The 22,079-nt window shown below is 36.2% G+C and overlaps 2 protein-coding genes across 2 annotated transcripts; both read right to left on the bottom strand.

Moving 5' to 3' along the window:
• Positions 1-7,377: 7,377 nt before the first annotated feature.
• hoxb1b (homeobox B1b) lies at positions 7,378-8,302 on the bottom strand. Its single transcript, XM_061932101.1, has 2 exons — positions 7,861-8,302; positions 7,378-7,732 (listed from the first exon to the last, which is right to left on the bottom strand). Exons 1-2 carry the CDS (start codon positions 8,300-8,302, stop codon positions 7,446-7,448), a joined length of 729 nt encoding a protein of 242 aa, XP_061788085.1. The 3' UTR covers positions 7,378-7,445.
• An 8,831-nt stretch (positions 8,303-17,133) lies between these two features.
• Positions 17,134-21,693, bottom strand: LOC133577707 (homeobox protein Hox-B3a-like). The gene is made up of 2 exons (XM_061931685.1): positions 21,567-21,693; positions 17,134-17,654 (listed from the first exon to the last, which is right to left on the bottom strand). Exons 1-2 carry the CDS (start codon positions 21,691-21,693, stop codon positions 17,134-17,136), a joined length of 648 nt encoding a protein of 215 aa, XP_061787669.1.
• Between the last annotated feature and the right edge of the window lie 386 nt (positions 21,694-22,079).

The following is a 22,079-nucleotide window of genomic DNA, read 5'->3' as shown; positions in this document are numbered from 1 at the left end:
AGATCAAGGATCTCTTTTCCAAGGGAGACCTGGCCAGGAGGGTAGCAGCAAGGTTACATTAAAAAACAGTAAACAACACATAAAACATCACATTTACAACATTAAAACTTGCTCACGTGACACATGTACATACAGACGAGGTAGACTGCAATCCTTTCACAGAAGCTTTAAACTCAACCTGGGAGCTGACACATTGAAATACACAGGTGAAACGCAATCATTTTAAATATTGTGCAAACGTTTATTATTTACAAGGTGAAACTAATTCATAAAATGCATTTTTTGATGATTCTACAAAAAAGTTAAAATATCACTGTTGTGATTTTTTTTTTTTGTAAAAAAAAAAAAAAAAAAAAGAGACATTACGTATGTTTATAGACAGCTTTGTGTTCGAGGTCAGGGGGTTCCCCAATGTTATTTGTACCAGGGACCGGTTTATTCAAGGCATACATTTTTACGGACCGGCCTTTCACGTGTGGCCAACAAAAACAGCAAAATTAAATGCATGAAAAATACAATACACACTAAGGTCTGAATTAGTGGGAGCTCTGGGCTTGTTTCATTGTGATGAGATGGTCCCTGGAAGGTTGATGGTATAATGCATACCATCAAATTTGGTTATACTACGCTATATACCAGTGGTCCCCAACCACTGGTATACGGGCCGCACAAGAAATTAAAAAAATAAATAAATACAATAAAAAAAATTAAAAAATATATATATATTTTTTTTATTAAATCAACATAAAAAACACAAGATACACTTACAATTAGTGCACCAACCCAAAAAAACCTCCCCCCTCCCACTCATTCACACTCATTCGCACAAAAGGGTTGTTTCTTTCTGTTATTAATATTCTGGTTCCTACATTATATATCAATATAGACCAGGGGTCGGCAACCCAAAATGTTGAAAGAGCCATATTGGACCAAAAATACAAAAACAAATCTGTCTGGAGCCGCAAAAAATTAAAAGCCATATTACATACAGATAGTGTGTCATGAGATATACATTGAATTGAGATGACTTAAAGGAAACTAAATGACCTCAAATATAGCTACAAATTAGGCATAATGATGCAATATGTACATATAGCTAGCCTAAATAGCATGTTAGCATCGATTAGCTTGCAGTCTTGCAGTGACCAAATATGTCTGATTAGCACTCTACACAAGTCAATAACATCAACAAAACTCACCTTTGTGCATTCATGCACAACGTTAAAAGTTTGGTGGACAAAATGAGACAGAAAAAGAAGTGGCATAAAACACGTCCTCGAAAGTCGGAGAAAGTTATACAAACCACGGTGAGTTCAAGGACCGCCAAAATTAGTAGGACAAAACGGCACTCGCCAAATACTTGAGTCAGTGAAGCATGTTTAATAAAAACAGTGTGCTTTATAACAATTAGGGAGGTTTGTGTCATGTTTGTCCTCCTACAGAAACCATATTGAAACAATAAACATATTTTTTTCCCCTCATCTTTTTCCATTTTTCATACATTTTTAAAAAAGCTCCAGAGAGCCACTCGGGCGGCGCTAGAGCCGCGGGTTGCCGCGGGTTGCCGACCCCTGATATAGATCAATACAGTCTGCAGGGATACAGTCCGTAAGCACACATAAGTATGCGAGTGTGAATGTTGTCTGTCTATCTGTGTTGGCCCTGCGATGAGGTGGCGACTTGTCCAGGGTGTACCCCGCCTTCCGCCCGATTGTAGCTGAGATAGGCTCCAGCGCCCCCCGCGACCCCGAAGGGAATAAGCGGTAGAAAATGGATGGATGGATGGTATTGTCCATTCTTCCTACATTGTTGCGACAAATTATTGTTACAGTGTAATGATTATTGTTACCTGTGGTAATGCCACCATGATACAACATTTGTATGATAATCCTTGAAACAAAGTAACTAAGCTCAATGTATTAATCACTGAAAAGAGATTTGGGGGTGGGATTAAATAAATTATCTTCTTCTCACTCCCTTTCAGGCAAAACTGGATCATCATGCTTACATACTGTACATTACCTTTTTGCATCATATTAATTCATATTATTATGTGTTGTCTACCTTGTACTTTTTTTATGTCATTGCCTGAAATAAATGAATAAATGAAAACAATGAAAAAAATAATGAAACCTGCCAGGGACTGCAGATGGAAATTAGCCTTTGGCTACAATCGGGCACATATGTGTATTAATTGTTGCATGTAAAAAAAAAAAAGGTATAAAATAATAACAAATTAGGAGTTTTACTATACATCTATGAATAATCTTATTGGTGTGTTTAGCGGGACAGGCGAAATTAAATTTTGAGAAAATGCAGGCGCTTATAAATTATTTAAAGTTTCTCTGAGGCCCGAGTGGAACGAGCGGTACAAAAAATAGATGGATGAGGCACCGGTAGAAAATGCATCACGAACCGGTGGCTGGGGACCACTGACAAAGTGTACTAGAATTAGTCATTCGGGGGTGTCCAAAGTGCGGCCTGGGGGACATTTTGTTGCACCGCAAAATATTGTTGGAAAAAAAACAACAGAAAAAAGAGCACAAAGACATAACGTTATGAGAAAAAGCTGACATTTTGATAATAAATGTACAATATGTCACTCATAACACAACGCTGGCACTAAGTTTTGCTATATAATTTTTGTACAGGAATATTTTTTTTTAAAACACCAAAACATCCCATTCATACTCAGACTTTTCATGCTTTTTTGTTTATGTTTATTATTTCTTCGGTCAGTGGTCAACAAAATAAAAACTATTTTTCACATCCATAAGTTGACAATTTTGCAAGCTGGATTTATGCACTTAAGTTTTCAAATTTACAATCAAATTTTCAGATTTTTTATGATTAATTATGTCTTTTTTACCCTTTTTTTCTTGATTTTTTGCGGGCCAACAAAACTCAGTCCACAAAGGTCCCCAGGCCGCACTTTGAACTCCCCTCTTTTACAGCTTATGAAAAAATCAAATTAAAAAAAAATTTTTTTTTAAAAATTTGGTTTTTCAAAAACAGTTAGCCATAATCATCCAGATGATAAGAAATAAAGACTTGACATAAAGTATGTCACTTCGCATGTAATGACTTCATATAATTTCACATTTCTCCTTGAATTGCTGACATGAACTTTTGCACTGTTCTCCTTTTTTCGTCTCTCTTTTAGTTATGGTGTTAGTTTATTACAAACATGCGTACAATTACAATATGTAGAGATGAATGCGTTAATATGTAATATCGGAAATTATCGGTATCGTTTTTTTTATTGTCGGTATCGTTGTTTTTTTTTTGTTGTTTTTTCTTTTTTAATTAAATCAACATAAAAAACACAAGATACACTTACAATTAGTGCACCAACCCAAAAAAACCTCCTTCCCCATTCACACTCATTCACACTCATTCACACAAAAGGGTTATTTCTTTCTGTTATTAATAAACTGGTTCCTAAATTATATATCAATATATATCAATACAGTCTGCAAGGGATACAGTCCGTAAGCACACATGATTGTGCGTGCTGCTGGTCCACTAATAGTACTAACCTTTAACAGTTAATTTTACTCATTTTCATTAATTACTAGTTTCTATGTAACTGTTTTTATATTGTTTTACTTTCTTTTTTATTCAAGAAAATGTTTTTAATTTATTTATCTTATTTTTGTATTTTAATTTTTTTTTAAAGTACCTTATCTTCACCATACCTGGTTGTCCAAATTAGGCATAATAATGTGTTAATTCCACGACTGTATATATCGGTTGATATCGGTATGGGTAATAAAAGAGTTGGACAATATCGGAATATTGGATATCGGCAAAAAGCCATTATCGGACATCCCTAACAATATGATACGTCACAAATCTCTGAAAAGGAGTAGGAGGAAGCCGAGCTTATTTAATCTCACCCATTTTTAGCCGTTTTTAACACATTTGCTTGTACTCGATTTGCAACACCTCAGTGAATAAATGAGTAAATAAATAGACACATTAGTAAGCGCAGACATTGTACAGTAAGTGATTGTTTAATTATGTTTGTATATCTTGTTTAGCACTACTGCTACTTGATGCCTAGTGTTTCACTAAAGCTGCATCTGATTAGCACACAGCTTCTAAAACGTGTAGATCATCCTCCTTATATTCGGGCTCAAAAATAGAAGTTTCTGGATCATCATTTGTCCCAAAGTAGTCTTTGTTGTCTCTCATCGAGTCTGCCATTATTAGTAGTGTTGTTGTTTAATTGAAAAGCAAATAAGCAATTGTTAAACACGTAAAGTTCTCATAAATAAATAGTTGAGTAATTTATGGTTCAGATTATGAATAAGATTGTCATTTTTAGTGAAGTTTGACATGTTTATCAATATTCTTCACATTGTTTGACTTCTTCTACATATTGACATGCTAAAGGCCTTAAGCATTTATTTGTTTATGTTTTTTTTAAATAAAGAAGTATCAAAATGACTTCCGCATGCAAGTTAAGTTAAAATGAAATAAATTTTTAAAAAAACGTCCACCATTGTATGTTTTTTAATGGATAGACTTTATTTGACCCTGTAAAATAAATGTTATTGTATTAATTTTTTTTTAAAGTACCTTATCTTCACCATACCTGGTTGTCCAAATTAGGCATAATAATGTGTTAATTCCACTACTGTATATATCGGTTGATATCGGTATCGGTTGATATCGGTATCGGTAATAAAAGAGTTGGACAATATCGGAATATCGGATATCGGCAAAAAGCCATTATCGGACATCCCTAACAATATGATACGTCACAAATCTCTGAAAAGGAGTAGGAGGAAGCCGAGCTTATTTAATCTCGCCCCTTTTTAGCCGTTTTTAACACATTTGCTTGTACTCGATTTGCAACACCGCAGTGAATAAATGAGTAAATAAATAGACACATTAGTAAGCGCAGACATTGTACAGTAAGTGATTGTTTAATTATGTCTTGATTAGCACTACTGCTACTTGATGCCTAGTGTTTCACTAAAGCTGCATCTGATTAGCACACAGCTTCTAAACCTTGTAGATCATCCTCCTTATATTCGGGCTCAAAAATAGAAGTTTCTGGATCATCATTTGTCCCAAAGTAGTCTTTGTTGTCTCTCATCGAGTCTGCCATTATTAGTAGTGTTGTTGTTGAATTGAAAAGCAAATAAGCAATTGTTAAACACGTAAAGTTCTCATAAATAAATAGTTGAGTAATTTATGGTTCAGATTATGAATAAGATTGTCATTTTTAGTGAAGTTTGACATGTTTATCAATATTCTTCTTTAGACTGGATCACATTGTTTGACTTCTTCTACATATTGACATGCTAAAGGCCTTAAGCATTTATTTGTTTATGTTTTTTTTTTAAATAAAGAAGTATCAAAATGACTTCCGCATGCAAGTTAAGTTAAAATGAAATAAATTTTAAAAAAACGTCCACCATTGTATGTTTTTTAATGGATAGACTTTATTTGACCCTGTAAAATAAATGTTATTGTATTAATTTTTTTTTAAAGTATCTTATCTTCACCATACCTGGTTGTCCAAATTAGGCATAATAATGTGTTAATTCCACTACTGTATATATCAGTTGATATCGGTATCGGTTGATATCGGTATCGGTAATAAAAGAGTTGGACAATATCGGAATATCGGATATCGGCAAAAAGCCATTATCGGACATCCCTAACAATATGATACGTCACAAATCTCTGAAAAGGAGTAGGAGGAAGCCGAGCTTATTTAATCTCGCCCCTTTTTAGCCGTTTTTAACACATTTGCTTGTACTCGATTTGCAACACCGCAGTGAATAAATGAGTAAATAAATAGACACATTAGTAAGCGCAGACATTGTACAGTAAGTGATTGTTTAATTATGTCTTGATTAGCACTACTGCTACTTGATGCCTAGTGTTTCACTAAAGCTGCATCTGATTAGCACACAGCTTCTAAACCTTGTAGATCATCCTCCTTATATTCGGGCTCAAAAATAGAAGTTTCTGGATCATCATTTGTCCCAAAGTAGTCTTTGTTGTCTCTCATCAAGACTGCCATTATTAGTAGTGTTGTTGTTGAATTGAAAAGCAAAAAAGCAATTGTTAAACACGTAAAGTTCTCATAAATAAATAGTTGAGTAATTTATGGTTCAGATTATGAATAAGATTGTCATTTTTAGTGAAGTTTGACATGTTTATCAATATTCTTCACATTGTTTGACTTCTTCTACATATTGACATGCTAAAGGCCTTAAGCATTTATTTGTTTATGTTTTTTTTAAATAAAGAAGTATCAAAATGACTTCCGCATGCAAGTTAAGTTAAAATGAAATAAATTAAAAAAAAACGTCCACCATTGTATGTTTTTTAATGGATAGACTTTATTTGACCCTGTAAAATAAATGTTATTCTATTAATTTTTTTTTAAAGTACCTTATCTTCACCATACCTGGTTGTCCAAATTAGGCATAATAATGTGTTAATTCCACTACTGTATATATCGGTTGATATCGGTATCGGTTGATATCGGTATCGGTAATAAAAGAGTTGGACAATATCGGAATATCGGATATCGGCAAAAAGCCATTATCGGACATCCCTAACAATATGATACGTCACAAATCTCTGAAAAGGAGTAGGAGGAAGCCGAGTTTATTTAATCTCGCCCCTTTTTAGCCGTTTTTAACACATTTGCTTGTACTCGATTTGCAACACCGCAGTGAATAAATGAGTAAATAAATAGACACATTAGTAAGCGCAGACATTGTACAGTAAGTGATTGTTTAATTATGTCTTGATTAGCACTACTGCTACTTGATGCCTAGTGTTTCACTAAAGCTGCATCTGATTAGCACACAGCTTCTAAACCTTGTAGATCATCCTCCTTATATTCGGGCTCAAAAATAGAAGTTTCTGGATCATCATTTGTCCCAAAGTAGTCTTTGTTGTCTCTCATCAAGACTGCCATTATTAGTAGTGTTGTTGAATTGAAAAGCAAAAAAGCAATTGTTAAACACGTAAAGTTCTCATAAATAAATAGTTGAGTAATTTATGGTTCAGATTATGAATAAGATTGTCATTTTTAGTGAAGTTTGATATTCTTCTTTAGACTGGATCACATTGTTTGACTTCTTCTACATATTGACATGCTAAAGGCCTTAGGCATTTATTTGTTTATGTTTTTTTTTATATAAAGAAGTATCAAAATGGCTAAAGTTAAGTGAAAATGAAATAAATAAAAAACGTCCACCATTCAATGTTTTTTAATGGATAGACTTTATTTGACCCTGTAAAATAAATAGTGCAAACAGTGTGTTCTGACACAAACATTGGAATAACAACAACATTATTTACAAGTAAACAAAACGCATATTTCGCATTTATACCCTGAAATTCGGCAAGTCCTTGTGCATTTAATCGGTCTTCATTCGAGGAAGGCTCCCCCAGTCTTATGTTGTATTTCAGTCCGCGGTCTTGGGCGTGGGCGCGGTGGCGCAGCAGGGGGCCTCCGGGCGCTTCTCGGCGCCCTGCATCTTCTCCCGCTTCTTCTGCTTCATCCTGCGGTTCTGGAACCAGATCTTCACCTGCGTCTCGTTGAGCTCCAGGCCGGCGGCCACCTCCACCCGCCGGGCCCGCGTCAGGTACTTATTGAAGTGGAACTCCTTCTCCAGCTCCGTCAGCTGCTTGGTGGTGAAGTTAGTCCGGATCACGTTGTGCTGGCCCGGGACGCCGAACTCGGACAGGAGCGCTGCGTGTGTGAGGGGACAAAACGGATGGAATGGAAGATGGAGGAATGAAAGTCATGGAACTTGGAAACACGGACGAGAAAGTTAATTGACGCCAATTAAAAAAAACTTTTGAGGCGGGACAGCTTACCTGTTTTGGGAGGGTTCCTCTTCACTTTCATCCAGTCGAAAGTCTTGGAGCTTTCCTCGGCCTGATCCACGTCCCGGTCCTTGTGCTGGGCCGCCCCGCGCATGTACCCACTCTCCGGGTACTCCCCGCCGCCGTAGTGCAGGTACTGCGCGTTGTCCCCGGCGTAAGGCGCCATGTTGTATACCCGGTCCTGCTCGGGGGTTAGGCCGTACTGCTGGTGTCCGTACTCCAGCGGGGATCCGTACCCCGAGTTCCCCGGGGGCGGCGCAGCGAACTGCGGGTCCAAGTCGACGTGCGCCTGGTGCACCGGAGGGCTCTGGTGCGTCAAGCGCGCGTCCTGGCCGTAGCCGTCACTCGCCGTCACGTATCCGTGGTTCAAGTATCCGGCCTTGAACAGGTTCTGGCCGCGGTTGCAGAGCGGGTAGTCCAGGTAGGAGTTCATGGCGCTTTGGGGTCGAGACGGCGGGGACTCATTAATCGCAGCCCTGAACCTTTTTCTAGGTACTATGTCAAAGCTGTAAAAGTGCCCTCCGCCCCTCATATCGCCTTCCCGACGGGTCACGTGACCCGCCGCCGTCCAATAGGAGCGCGGCGTGGCCGCTCCGTCACGTCCATCAAACGCGCCGCATCTCCATGACAAACACTTCAATCACAGCGCGCTCATCCATCTGATAAGAACACAAATGTAGCAATAATGACCCTCTTCAAAGTCCTAACGAGCGTCTTGTTCACCGCTAAATCACCGATAAACTCCGCGGGGAGCCGTTAAAGTGTGCCGCGAGTCCTAAAACCGCGACTTTTAGAGGCCATTTGTTGATTTCTATACTGCCATGAAAATATGCGCGCGTCGAGTAAAGAATAAATTGTTGTCTTCGCTGCGGACTGTTTGGACTCGGTGATCCATCAGAGCGCTGAGAAAAAAAAGGAAGACAGCTCCTGTTCTGTGAAAAGAACAATGACTTTCTTCTCAGGCAGACTTTTTTTTTTTTTTTAGCGTTTTTTTAGGTCTGTTTAACATAATCTATGCAACATTTTGACCAAAGAACCAGCATTACATGTTATGTAGACCACAAGGAAGTATTTTACATGTAGAAAAAAACTCATATTATGACCTCTTTAAAGCAGAGCATGGTGGCTAAATTCAAATGTTTGAGTACAATTTTGATACTTTGCATTTACAGGTCAGCGGTGTCCAAATTGCAGCCTGCAGCGGGTTTTTTATTGACCTTGTACATAAATTCATCATTGATAGAGAATATAAGTGTGGCCCAGGGCCATTTTTTAACATTCTAAAAACTGTTGACTCTATTAACACAAAGCTGCCATGCAGGCTGTTTTGTTTTTTCTTCAAAGACTGCCATTGCTCAAAAAATAATAATGAATTAAAATTAGCGTTGTTATAAATAATTGACCTATTCAAAGCTCCAATTATTTCACATATAATATTCCACTTTGAAATATTGTAGGGAAAATACTGCATATTTTTGTGTTTGTCCTATAAAAACAATGTGATGACAAAATCGGCACAAAACAAACAAAATAGACATAAACAAATAATAAAAACTTATAATCGACAGATAGATCTGAAGTTGATTTAAGCGTTGACAGTTTAAAAAAAACAAAACTTATTTTTAGCACTTTTCAGTTTCCAAGAATTTCAGTGGGATTTTTTTTAACTGTCCTTGCTCAAAAAATAATAATGAATCAAACTAAATGTTGTAATTATTTAATGATTTATTTAAAGCATCAATTACTTCACACCAAATATTCCACTTTGAAAACATTTTTTTGGGGGAAATATTGCATATTTTGTGTTTTTGCCATTAAAAACAAGGTTTTGAAAAAAAGTGCATAAAACATAAAATAAAATACTTAAATTACCGGAAGTGGATCTAATGATTTAAGCGTTGATTGGAAAAAATATATATAATATGACTTATTTTTGACATTTATTGATTGAGACTCTTCCGGGTCCACACTGGAGGGGAGCTTTAAAGGCAAAAAAGAAAATCGATATATTGTATTAGTTTTAAAAATGAAAACTATCAAAATGGCCTTCTGTGGAAAAGGTTTGGACACCCCTGGTATATAAGATACAACAACTATTTGCTTTGTCGCCTATAAGTTACACAAAAGCTAAAATAATGTTATTGTTATTTATGTTTGCATCTTTAATGTGCAACCATCCCTAATTTAAAGCGTGCGGACACACCTGTTGTGACTTATTATCGCATAAGGTTCATAACAAATATAACTTGTAGAGCTACAAAATAAATGTTAAAAATGCAAATAAATTACTAGGGATGTCCGATAATGGCTTTTTGCCGATATCCGATATTCCGATATTGTCCAACTTGTTAATTACCGATACCGATATCAACCGATATATACAGTCGTGGTATTAACACATTATTATGTCTAATTTTTTTTTTTAGCGTCCATTCCAACACATTTGTGTTTGGAGAACTGCAAATTTTTTTTGGTTTTGTCCCCATGACAAGAAAATATATGTTTTTCCTTTTTTTTTTTAATGCATTCTAAATCGTAAAATATGGCAAGTGCGAGGTAGCTAACAATGCAGATAAAGGGAGTAAGCTATTGTGTCCGTAAAGCCCTCTAAAAATATCTGAAAACTACTCCATTTACATGCCCTTAGACCAGAGGCCTACTGAAATGCGATTTTGTTATTTAAACGGGGATAGCAGGTCCATTCTATGTGTCATACTTGATCATTTCGCGATATTGCCATATTTTTGCTGAAAGGATTTAGTAGAGAACATCGACGATAAATTTCGCAACTTTTGGTTGCTGATAAAAAAAAAGCCTTGCCTGTACCGGAAGTAGCAGACGATATGCGCGTGACGTCACCGGTTGTGGCGCTCCTCACATCTGCACATTGTTTACAATCATGGCCACCAGCACCGAGAGCGATTCGGACCGAGAAAGCGACCATTTCCCCATTAATTTGAGCGAGGATGAAAGTTTTGTGGATGAGGAAAGTGAGAGTGAAGGACTAGAGGGCAGTGGGAGCGATTCAGATAGGGAAGATGCTGTGAGAGGCGGGTGGGACCTGATATTCAGCTGGGAATGACTAAAACAGTAAATAAACACAAGACATAAATATACTCTATTAGTCACAACACAACCAGGCTTATATTTAATATGCCACAAATTAATCCCGCATAACAAACACCTCCCCCCTCCCGTCCATATAGCCCGCCAATACAACTCAAACACCTGCACAACACACTCAATCCCACAGCCCAAAGTACCGTTCACCTCCCCAAAGTTCATACAGCACATATATTTCCTAAAAGTCCCCAAAGTTACGTACGTGACAAGCACATAGCGCCACGCACGTACGGGCAAGCGATCAAATGTTTGGAAGCCGCAGCTGCATGCGTACTCACGGTACCGCGTCTGCGTATCCAACTCAAAGTCCTCCTGGTAAGAGTCTCTGTTGTCCCAGTTTTCCACAGGCCAATGGTAAAGCTTGACTGTCATCTTCCGGGAATGTAAACAATGAAACACCGGCTGTGTTATCCGGCACAACAGTCAGGGGGTGCATTCTACGGCGGGGGTGCGTTATCCGGCACAACACCTGCCGCAATACACCGCTTCCCACCTACAGCTTTCTTCTTTGCTGTCTCCATTGTTCATTGAACAAATTGCAAAAGATTCACCAACACAGATGTCCAGAATACTGTGGAATTTTGCGATGAAAACAGACGACTTAATAGCTGGCCACCATGCTGTCCCAAAATGTCCTCTACAATCCGTGACGTCACGCGCAGGCGTCATCATACCGAGACGTTTTCAGCAGGATATTTCGCGCAAAATTTAAAATTGCACTTTAAAAGTAAGCTAACCCGGCCGTATTGGCTTGTGTTGCAATGTTAAGATTGCATCATTGATATATAAACTATCAGACTGCGTGGTCGGTAGTAGTGGGTTTCAGTAGGCCTTTAACCTTGTTGGAGGTACCGAACCCCACCAGTTTCATATGCGCATTCACCGAACTCGAACCGTAATCATAAAATGATGTTATAATATTAAAGAAATACTAATAAAGATATATTTTACAAACGGAAAGTTACAGAAATGTACACATGATCCCATGTTTACATCTCATTGTGCAACATGTGAATGTTTTGGTGGGAACTAAATGCGATATCTGAAAGGTACTTCCAAAGTAGGAACCCCACCCAGACATATAATACTAGTACACAGCTCATGATAAGTGGGCCAAAACACTTATGTTAGAAAATAATCTCATGGAAATGACTGCTGTCATTTGATTACAATAATAAAACATTGAACTTGTTATTTAGTCAAGTTTGGGACAGGTGTGCTGCAGGTGTGACCACAGTGCAAGTGCACGTCTGACGTCACTCACATGTGCTCCACCGAATGCTCAAGGAGTTTTTGAGTTTGAAATTAGAAGGAACATTGTTTGGGGGTATCCATAATACTATACAGCACAGATAAGAACGACATTTTGTTCCATAAGCTCATGGTAGTGCAGAATAAAAAAGCAATAAGGTGCATATGTAAATAAATGAATAGGTTACTGTACAGATAAATATATTGCACTTTTCCACATGCATCCACGTTTATGGATGTATGTTATATTGTCTTTTTTATTCCAGCGAGTTAATCCATTTTGGGGGGAGTTGAGGGGATAATTTAATTATGATGCGTTCAAGAGTCTTACGGCCTGAGGGAAGAAGCCGTTACAGAACCTGGAGGTTCTGCTTCGGAGGCTGCGGAACCTCTTTCTAGAGTCTTTTAGAGATAAAGGGAGTAAACTATTGTGTCTGTAAAGCCCTCTAAAAATATCTGAAAACCACCAACAATACTCCATTTTCATGCCCTGACCTGAATATTAAAGTTAAAGTACCACTGATAGTCACACACACACACTAGGTGTGGTGAAATGACTCTCTGCATTTGACTCATCCCCTTGTTCCACCCCCTGGGATGTGAGGGGAGCAGTGAGAAGCAGCGGTGGCAGCGCTCGGGAATAATTTTGGGGATTAAAGTTTAAAAAGTTAAAGTATCAATGATAGTCACACACACACTAGGTGTGGTGAAATTACTCTCTGCATTTGACTCATCCCCTTGTTCCACCCCTGGGAGGTGTGGGGAGCAGTGAGCAGCAGCGGTGGTAGCGCTCGGGAATCATTTTGGGGATTAAAGTTAAAAAAGTAAATGTACCAATGATTGTCACACACACACTTGGTGTGGCGAAATTATTCTCTGCATTTGACCCATCACTCTTGATCACCCCCTGGGAGGTGAGGGGAGCAGTGGGCAGCAGCGGTGGCCGCGCCCGGGAATCATTTTTGGTGAGCAGGGAGGGAATGGGTCCCATTTTTTGTAGTCTTTGGTATGACTCGGCCGGGGTTTGAACTCACGACCTACCGATCTCAGGGCGGACACTCTAACCACTAGGCCACTGAGTAGGTTTTTAACCCCCAATTCCAACCCTTGATGCTGAGTGGGAGGTAATGGGTCCCATTTTTTGTAGTCTTTCGTATGACTCGGCCGGGGTTTTGAACTCACAACCTACCTATCTCAGGGCGGACACTCTAACCACAAGGCCACTGAGCAGGGCTTATCATGTATTGGCGATATTGTTATTGTAAGCGCTAACGTAGAGGAACTACTTTTAGCGGCACCGAGATCAAAGAGAGCTAACTACTAGCTCATGTTGCTATATTGACATGTTGAGCTGCTGCATCGCCTCTGAGTTGGTGAAAGTTAATTCCAGATGATAAGTCATGCCTCTCACCTGGATAGTAGAAGGTTGTGTACATAAACCCACAAGTTGGTCAACGCTGACATCCAACTTAGACTCGGAGGTAGCGCGAAATATACGAAAAGACGTTCGTTTGCGGCACTATTTTTCACCTTTTGTGAGGATTATGATGAATTTTTCAAGTAAAGGGGAAGATATAAACATCCCATCAGTCTTTATCCCAGTGAGAGCAGACATTGTACAGTAAGTGATTGTTTAATTATGTTTGTATATCTTGTTTAACACTAAGCAACACTGCTGCATGATGCTTAGTGTTTCACTAAAGCTGCATCTGTTTAGTACACAGCTTCCAAAACTTGTAGATCATCCTCTTTATGTTCAGGCTCAAAAATATATGTTTCTGGATCATCATTTGTCCCAAACTAGTTTATGTTGTCTCTCATCAAATCAGCAATGATTTGATGATGTGTTGTTGTTGTTGAAGGGAAAAGCGGACGTTGTGATGTGTCTGTGAAATTAATACACCGCTCTATGCTTAAAGTGATCAAAATATGTAAATATTACATGTTATTAGGAATGTTACTACATTAGATATATACTTAAAGTGTGTGTATAAAACCTTGATGGAGTTTTTTTTTGTCCGAATAGAGTACTCCCATTATCTCCATTGTTAAATGACTTTTGCTAACGTTTATTTATGATTTAGAATGCATTTTAAAAAGTGTGTTCTTGTCTCCCATAAGGATTGTGAATGATAGGCTAAATTACAAAAAAGTTCTCATTTAAAGGGGACCTATTACAATCTTGCCTAATCCGTATTTACGCCAAATGGTCTGTTAGGAATTTGGATTATCCATACATGGTATTAATATACCCACAGTGCCGTCCGCGAGTCCGCCATTTTAAATTCCTTTTTTTTAATTCCTCTTGTTGTGGGGCAGACTGGCTCATACATTCACATGCATCCTCCGCTGTTGCCATTTCTAATATAAAGTAGTAATAGTTTGAATTTATATCTGTCAGTAGACTCGCTATGGAAGCGCTAAAAATCACAACATGACTGACGGGGAGAAGACGCTGTCGAAGTGGAGGCACGTAATAAAGAGCGGCTTGAAGATGGTCTGTTTAACATAATCTATGCAACATTTTGACCAAAGAACCAGCATTACATGTTATGTAGACCACAAGGAAGTATTTTACATGTAGAAAAAAAACTCATATTATGACCTCTTTAAAGCAGAGCATGGTGGCTAAATTCAAATGTTTGAGTACAATTTTGATACTTTGCATTTACAGGTCAGCGGTGTCCAAATTGCAGCATGCAGCGAGTTTTCTATTGACCTTGTACATAAATTCATCATTGATAGAGAATATAAGTGTGGCCCAGGGCCATTTTTTAACATTCTAAAAACTGTTGACTCTATTAACACAAAGCTGCCATGTAGGCTGTTTTGTTTTTTCTTCAAAGACTGCCATTGCTCAAAAAATAATAATGAATTAAAATTAGCGTTGTTATAAATAATTGACCTATTCAAAGCTCCAATTATTTCACATATAATATTCCACTTTGAAATATTGTAGGGAAAATACTGCATATTTTTGTGTTTGTCCTATAAAAAAAAATGTGATGACAAAATCGGCACAAAACAAACAAAATAGACATAAACAAATAATAAAAACTTATAATCGACAGATAGATCTGAAGTTGATTTAAGCGTTGACAGTTTAAAAAAAAAACAACTTATTTTTAGCACTTTTCAGTTTCCAAGAATTTCAGTGGGATTTTTTTAACTGTCCTTGCTCAAAAAATAATAATGAATCAAATTAAATGTTGTAATTATTTAATGATTTATTTAAAGCATCAATTACTTCACACCAAATATTCCACTTTGAAAACATTTTTTGGGGGGGAAATATTGCATATTTTGTGTTTTTGCCATTAAAAACAAGGTTTTGAAAAAAAGTGCATAAAACATAAAATAAAATACTTAAATTACCGGACGTGGATCTAAAGATTTAAGCGTTGATTGGAAAAAATATATATAATATGACTTATTTTTGACATTTATTGATTGAGACTCTACCGGGTCCACACTGGAGGGGAGCTTTAAAGGCAAAAAAGAAAATCGATATATTGTATTAGTTTTAAAAATGAAAACTATCAAAATGGCCTTCTGTGGAAAAGGTTTGGACACCCCTGGTATATAAGATACAACAACTATTTGCTTTGTCGCCTATAAGTTACACAAAAGCTAAAATAATGTTATTGTTATTTATGTTTGCATCTTTAATGTGCAACCATCCCTAATTTAAAGCGTGCGGACACACCTGTTGTGACTTATTATCGCATAAGGTTCATAACAAATATAACTTGAAGAGCTACAAAATAAATGTTAAAAATGCAAATAAATTACTAGGGATGTCCGATAATGGCTTTTTGCCGATATCCGATATTCCGATATTGTCCAACTCGTTAATTACCGATACCGATATCAACCGATACCGATATCAACCGATATATACAGTCGTGGTATTAACACATTATTATGTCTAATTTGGACAACCAGGTATGGTGAAGATAAGGTACTTTTAAAAAATAAATAAATAAATAAAAAAAGATAAATAAATTAAAAACATTTTCTTGAATAAAAAAGAAAGTAAAACAATATAAAAACAGTTACATAGAAACTATAGTAATTAATGAAAATGAGTAAAATTAACTGTTAAATGTTAGTACTATTAGTGGACCAGCAGCACGCACAATCATGTGTGTTTACGGACTGTATCCCTTGCAGACTGTATTGATATATATTGATATATAATGTAGGAACCAGAATATTAATAACAGAAAGAAACAACCCTTTTGTGTGATTGAGTGTGAATGAGTGTAAATGGGGGAGGAATGTTTTTTGGGTTGGTGCACTAATTGTAAGTTTATCTTGTGTTTTTTTATGTTAAATTAATTAAAAAAAAAAAAAAAAAAACGAAAAAAAAAAACGATACCGATAATAAAAAAACGATACCGATAATTTCCAATATTACATTTTAACGCATTTATCGGCCGATAATAAATGACCAATTATTTTTTAATTCGTATTCCTAGCTTTTTCCTGCTCCGTCACTGAAAATAATATAATTGCATATTTCCCCAATAATTCATCTTGTAAATATCCTGGCCGAAGGCGTACGAGGAAGGTTGCAAATGATTGTTTTATCTATAGGAGAAACGTTATTTTGCAGTAAAAAAAAAAGAAAGAAAAAAAAAAAGTTTTTTTTCTCCATTTATTTTTAGTACAAAAATGCGGTAAATTAATTTCAAGTTTGATTTAAAAAGTATAAAAATCGTTTCACATAAATGAAAAGGTGTAAAAAAAATGTTTTTTTTAAATGCAGGGGGGCATTGAGGGAGGGTCCCAAATTAAATTCTGCTTAGGGCCCAAAGTTAGCCAGGGGCGGCCCTGCAAAAATGCATGCTTCTAGAATGATGGCTGCGTGAAAAGATCGTAGGTCTTCTACAAATGTGTCAGTTTTGGCGCTCGCGTGATTCTGTCCTGAGGGGTTTGGGAGAAAAAAGCAAGGAAATCCTCGCTTGCATCCTGCGCCTGCGCCGTGTGGTAGTGCACGTCAAACCGCGGCTCGTGCACGGAGCTAACGGCGCGATACTCGGGGCATTCGGCTCGGTAGCTCCGCGGGGCCGGCTGGTAGTCCCGCCCGCCGACGTGCACATAGCCCAGGCTGGACAGAGTGGGGCTGCCCGGGGAGGACGGGGAGGCCGGGGTCAGGCCCTGCTGCTGCGCATGCGCCCTCTCGTCCTTCTTCTGCTTCATCCTGCGGTTCTGGAACCAGATCTTGATCTGCCGCTCGTGCAGGTTGAGCAGGCCCGCCATCTCCACCCTCCTGGGCCTGCACAGGTAGCGGCTGAAGTGGAACTCCTTCTCCAGCTCCACCAGCTGCGCGCTCGTGTACGCCGTGCGCGTGCGCTTGCATGCCGTGGGGGTGGAGCTGAGTCCCTCGGTACCGACCGTGGGCCTGTCTGCATGGGAAACACGACCATTCGTTATTTGCATGAGACCCTGAGCCTTTTTTTAAATTTTTTTATTGTGCATTAAACAACAATTCTGGTTCCCATGTCGAATTCAGACCAGGTGTCCAAAGTGCGGCCCCGGGGCCGTTTGCGGTCTGCAGCTAATTTTTTAATGCTCCGCGTCACATTTGAAAAATATATAAAACTGGAATAAAAGAGTAAACGTGAAATATACGGAGAAAAAGTTGACTCTAATAAAAACACCAAGCTATCCAGACTGTTTTTAGCAGTCGTTGCTCAAAAATAATAATGACTCAAAATCAATGTTGGGAATTATTGACCTATTCATGGCTCCAATTATTCAATTGAAGTGTTTTACTTTGGTATATTTTTTTGAGGAAAATATTGCATATTCTTTGTGTTTGTTTTATTTGACAAAAAGTGCATAAAACAAACAAAAACATGAAAAAGTTATTGATGCATGGATCTGAAGTTGATCTATAGAAAGTTATTTTTTAAAGCAAAATAAATTTAAAAAAATATATATATATTAACACTTTTATGAGTGGGGCCCTTAAAAGTATGGACACCCATGTTTTAAACTTATTTTTCTATAGTAGTCTTCACTTAAAAAAAAATAATCACCCAAAAATCATTGTTATGAATTATTGACTTATTCATGGCTCCAATTAATTAATGTCAAGTGTTTTACTTTGAAATATTTTTTTGAGGAAAATATTGCGTATTCTTTGTGTTTGCTTTACAAAAAAAGAAGTTTTCTTTGTCAAAAAGTGCATAAAACTAACAAAAACATGAAAAAGTTATTGATGCATGGATCTGAAGTTGATCTATAGAAAGTTATTTTTTAAAGCAAAATACATTTAAAAAAAAAATATATATATTAACACTTTTATGAGTGGGGCCCTTAAAAGTATGGACACCCATGTTTTAAACTTATTTTTCTATAGTAGTCTTCACTTAAAAAATAATAATCACCCAAAAATCATTGTTATGAATTATTGACTTATTCATGGCTCCAATTAATTAATGTCAAGTGTTTTACTTTGAAATATTTTTTTGAGGAAAATATTGCGTATTCTTTGTGTTTGCTTTACAAAAAAAGAAGTTTTCTTTGTCAAAAAGTGCATAAAACTAACAAAAACATGAAAAAACAATAACAACTTATTGATGCATGGATCTGAAGTTGATCTATAGAAAGTTATGTTTTAAAGCAAAATCCCCCCCCCCCAAAAAAAAACAAAAAACGTATTAGTAACACTTTTATGAGTGGGGCCCTTAAAAGTATGGACACCCATGATTTAAACTTATTTTTTCTATAGTAGGCATTACTTAAAAAATAATAATCACTTTTAAATCGTTTTTAATCATATTTATTTTATATTGTTTTTAATTGTGTTTAATATTGTTGTGCAGCATTTTGGAAACATTTTGTTGTTTAAATGTGCTATATAAATAAAGTGGATTGGATTGGATTGGAAAATCAATGTTAGGAATTATTAACCTATTCATGGCTCCAATTAATTAATATCTAGTGTTTTACTTTGAAATATTTTTTGAGGAAAATGTTGCACATTCTTTGTGTTTGCTTTACAAAAAAAGAAGTTTTCTTTGACAAAAAGTGCATAAAACTAACAAAAACATGAAAAACCAATAAACACTTATTGATGCATGGATCTAAAGTTGATCTATGGAAAGTTATGTTTTAAAGCAAAATTTAAAAAAACACGTAATCGTAACACTTTTACGAGTGGGGCCCTTAAAAGTAGGGACACCCATGATTTAAACTTATTTTTTCTATAGTAGTCATTACTTAAAAAATAATAATCACTCAAAATCAATGTTATGAATTATTGACCTATTCATGACTCCAATTAATTAATATCAAGTATTCTACTTTGAAAATGTGTTTTTGAGGAAAATATTGCAGATTCTTTGTGTTTGCTATACAAAACTAAGTTATGTTTTTACAAAAAGTACATAAAACAAACAAAAACATGAAAAAACAATAACTTATTGATGTATGGATCTGAAGTTGATCTATAGAAACTTGTGTTTTTAAAGTAAAATTAAAAAAAATGTTTTAAAGACTCAATAGTAACACTTTTATGAGTGGGGCCTTAAAGGTATGGACACCCATGATTTAAACTTATTTTTTCTATAGTAGTCATTACTCAAAAAAATTATAATGAATCAAAATCAATGTTATGAATTATTGACCTACTTTTGGCTCCATGCAAATAATTCATATCAAGTAATTAAAATATATTAAATATTGCACATTTTGGGGGGTTTGCTGTATAAAAACTATGTTTTCTTTCAACAAAAAGTGCATAATACGAACAAAAACATGAAAAAAATAATAAAAACTTATTATTGACAGATGTGCTATGAAGTTAATCTAGAAACTTGTGTTTTTAAAGTAGGAAAAAAAATGTATGACTTATTTTTTAACAATTTTAGGAGTGGGGCCCTTTTGCATTTTCCGTGTGCGGCCTTCAGTAGAAAAACGTTTGGAGACCCATGGTCACTCTAAACTTTCTTCAGTAGTTTTTGAAAATGTTTACAATACAAACAAAAGTCAGAGTTATTTTATATTCGCCATGATGATAACATCACTCAGGTGTTGTGACTGTAATATTGATATAATGTACTATAATATTAATATAATGTACTGTATTATTGATATAAGGTCGTGTTATATTATATAAATGTACTGTATTATAATGTACTGTAACATTGATATAATGTACTGCATCATTGATATAATTTACTGTATTATTAATATAATGTACTGTATTAATCATATAATGTACTGTATTATTAATATAATGTACTTTAATAATAATGTGATGTACTGTAACATTATTATAATGTACTGTATTGTTATTATAATGCACTGTATTATTAGAATAATGTACTGTAATAGTAATATAATGTACGGTAATATTAATATAATGTACTGTATTATTAATATACTGTCCTGTAATAATAATATAATATACTGTATTATTAGTATAGCGTACTGTAATATAAATATAATGTACTGCAATATCAATATAATGTACTGTATTATTGATATAATGTATTGTATTATCGCCCGATTGTAGCTGAGATAGGCTCCAGCGCCCCCCGCGACCCCAAAGGGAATAAGCGGTAGAAAATGGATGGATGGATGGATTATTATAATGTACTGTAATAATAATATAATGTACTGTAATATCAATGTAATGTACTGTATTAATATTATTATTATAATGTATTGTATTATTAATATAATGTACGGTAATCTTAATATAATGTACTGTATTATTGATATAATGTATTGTATTATTATAATGTACTGTAATAATAATATAATGTACTGTAATATCAATGTAATGTACTGTATTAATATTATTATTATAATGTATTGTATTATTAATATAATGTACGGTAATCTTAATATAATGTACTGTATTATCAATGTAGCATACTGTATTATCAACATAATATACTGTAATATTTATTTAAAATAGTGTAATATTAATATAATGTATTGCATTATAAATATAATGTCTCTGGGTTTTGCTTTTTAGTTCCATTAGGTCTTAAAATGTAAAAAGAAACTAAAAAAATGCTTTTTATCTGTGAATTGTTGCAATATCTCGTGTGAAACATGTGGATGGTTGTGAATAAAATGTTTTGTCTTGTGAAAGTGAAAGTAAAAAGGTTTTTATTTGTGAATTGTTGCAATATCTCGTGTGAAACATGTGGACGGTTGTGAATGAATGTTTTGTCTTGTGAAGGTGCAAGTAAAAGGTTTTTATTTGTGAATTGTTGCAATATCTCGTATGAAACATGTGGATGGTTGTGAATAAAATGTTTTGTCTTGTGAAAGTGAAAGTAAAAAGTTTTGCCAACCTGCGAGCGTGCTGTGGACTTTCTGCTCCTCACGTCTGCACTCTTGCATCCACGGGAAAATACGTCTGCGCTTCTGCTCCTGCTTGGCGCCCGACGAGAAGCCCCTCCCGCTCCCCGCCGTCGCCATCGCCAACACAGCGGTGCCCTTTGGCCCCGTGACGCGGCCCCGGTGTCACATGACCGCTCTGCGGAGAGAGAGCCTGCATGGGAGGAAGCAGGAGGACAATCATGGAGGGGAGAGAGCCCACCATCCATCTTGTGTGCTCAATAGTCAGCTGACACCCTCAGACAGCAGCCAGCCAACACACACATCTCTGTCGCACAACAACGCACAACCACTGCAATAAGGGTTTTAAGTCAACACTTCGAAAAGGATTTGAAGTCAACATTTAAAGAAGTCATAATTTCAAGGAGGACTTTAAGTCACTACTTAAATAAGTCCTAATTTCAAAAAGGACTTTAAGTCACTACTTAAATAAGTCATAACTTTAATGAAGACTTTAAGTCACTACT

This window comes from Nerophis lumbriciformis, linkage group LG39, assembly GCF_033978685.3.
Source record: "Nerophis lumbriciformis linkage group LG39, RoL_Nlum_v2.1, whole genome shotgun sequence".
Classification (NCBI taxonomy): Eukaryota; Metazoa; Chordata; class Actinopteri; order Syngnathiformes; family Syngnathidae; genus Nerophis; species Nerophis lumbriciformis.
Note: the sequence above shows the minus strand (reverse complement) of the source record. Positions and strands in the feature narration are given on the sequence as shown.

Bases quoted from the DNA above. Each gene is read 5' to 3' on its own strand.
- LOC133577707 (XM_061931685.1), bottom strand. From the start codon at position 21,693: ATGGCGACGGCGGGGAGCGGGAGGGGCTTCTCGTCGGGCGCCAAGCAG. The intron at 17,655-21,566 runs GTTGGCAAAACT...TTTCCCATGCAG, and splicing joins AGTCCACAGCACGCTCGCAG to ACAGGCCCACGGTCGGTACC.
- hoxb1b (XM_061932101.1), bottom strand. From the start codon at position 8,302: ATGAACTCCTACCTGGACTACCCGCTCTGCAACCGCGGCCAGAACCTG. The intron at 7,733-7,860 runs GTAAGCTGTCCC...TCACACACGCAG, and splicing joins GAGGAACCCTCCCAAAACAG to CGCTCCTGTCCGAGTTCGGC.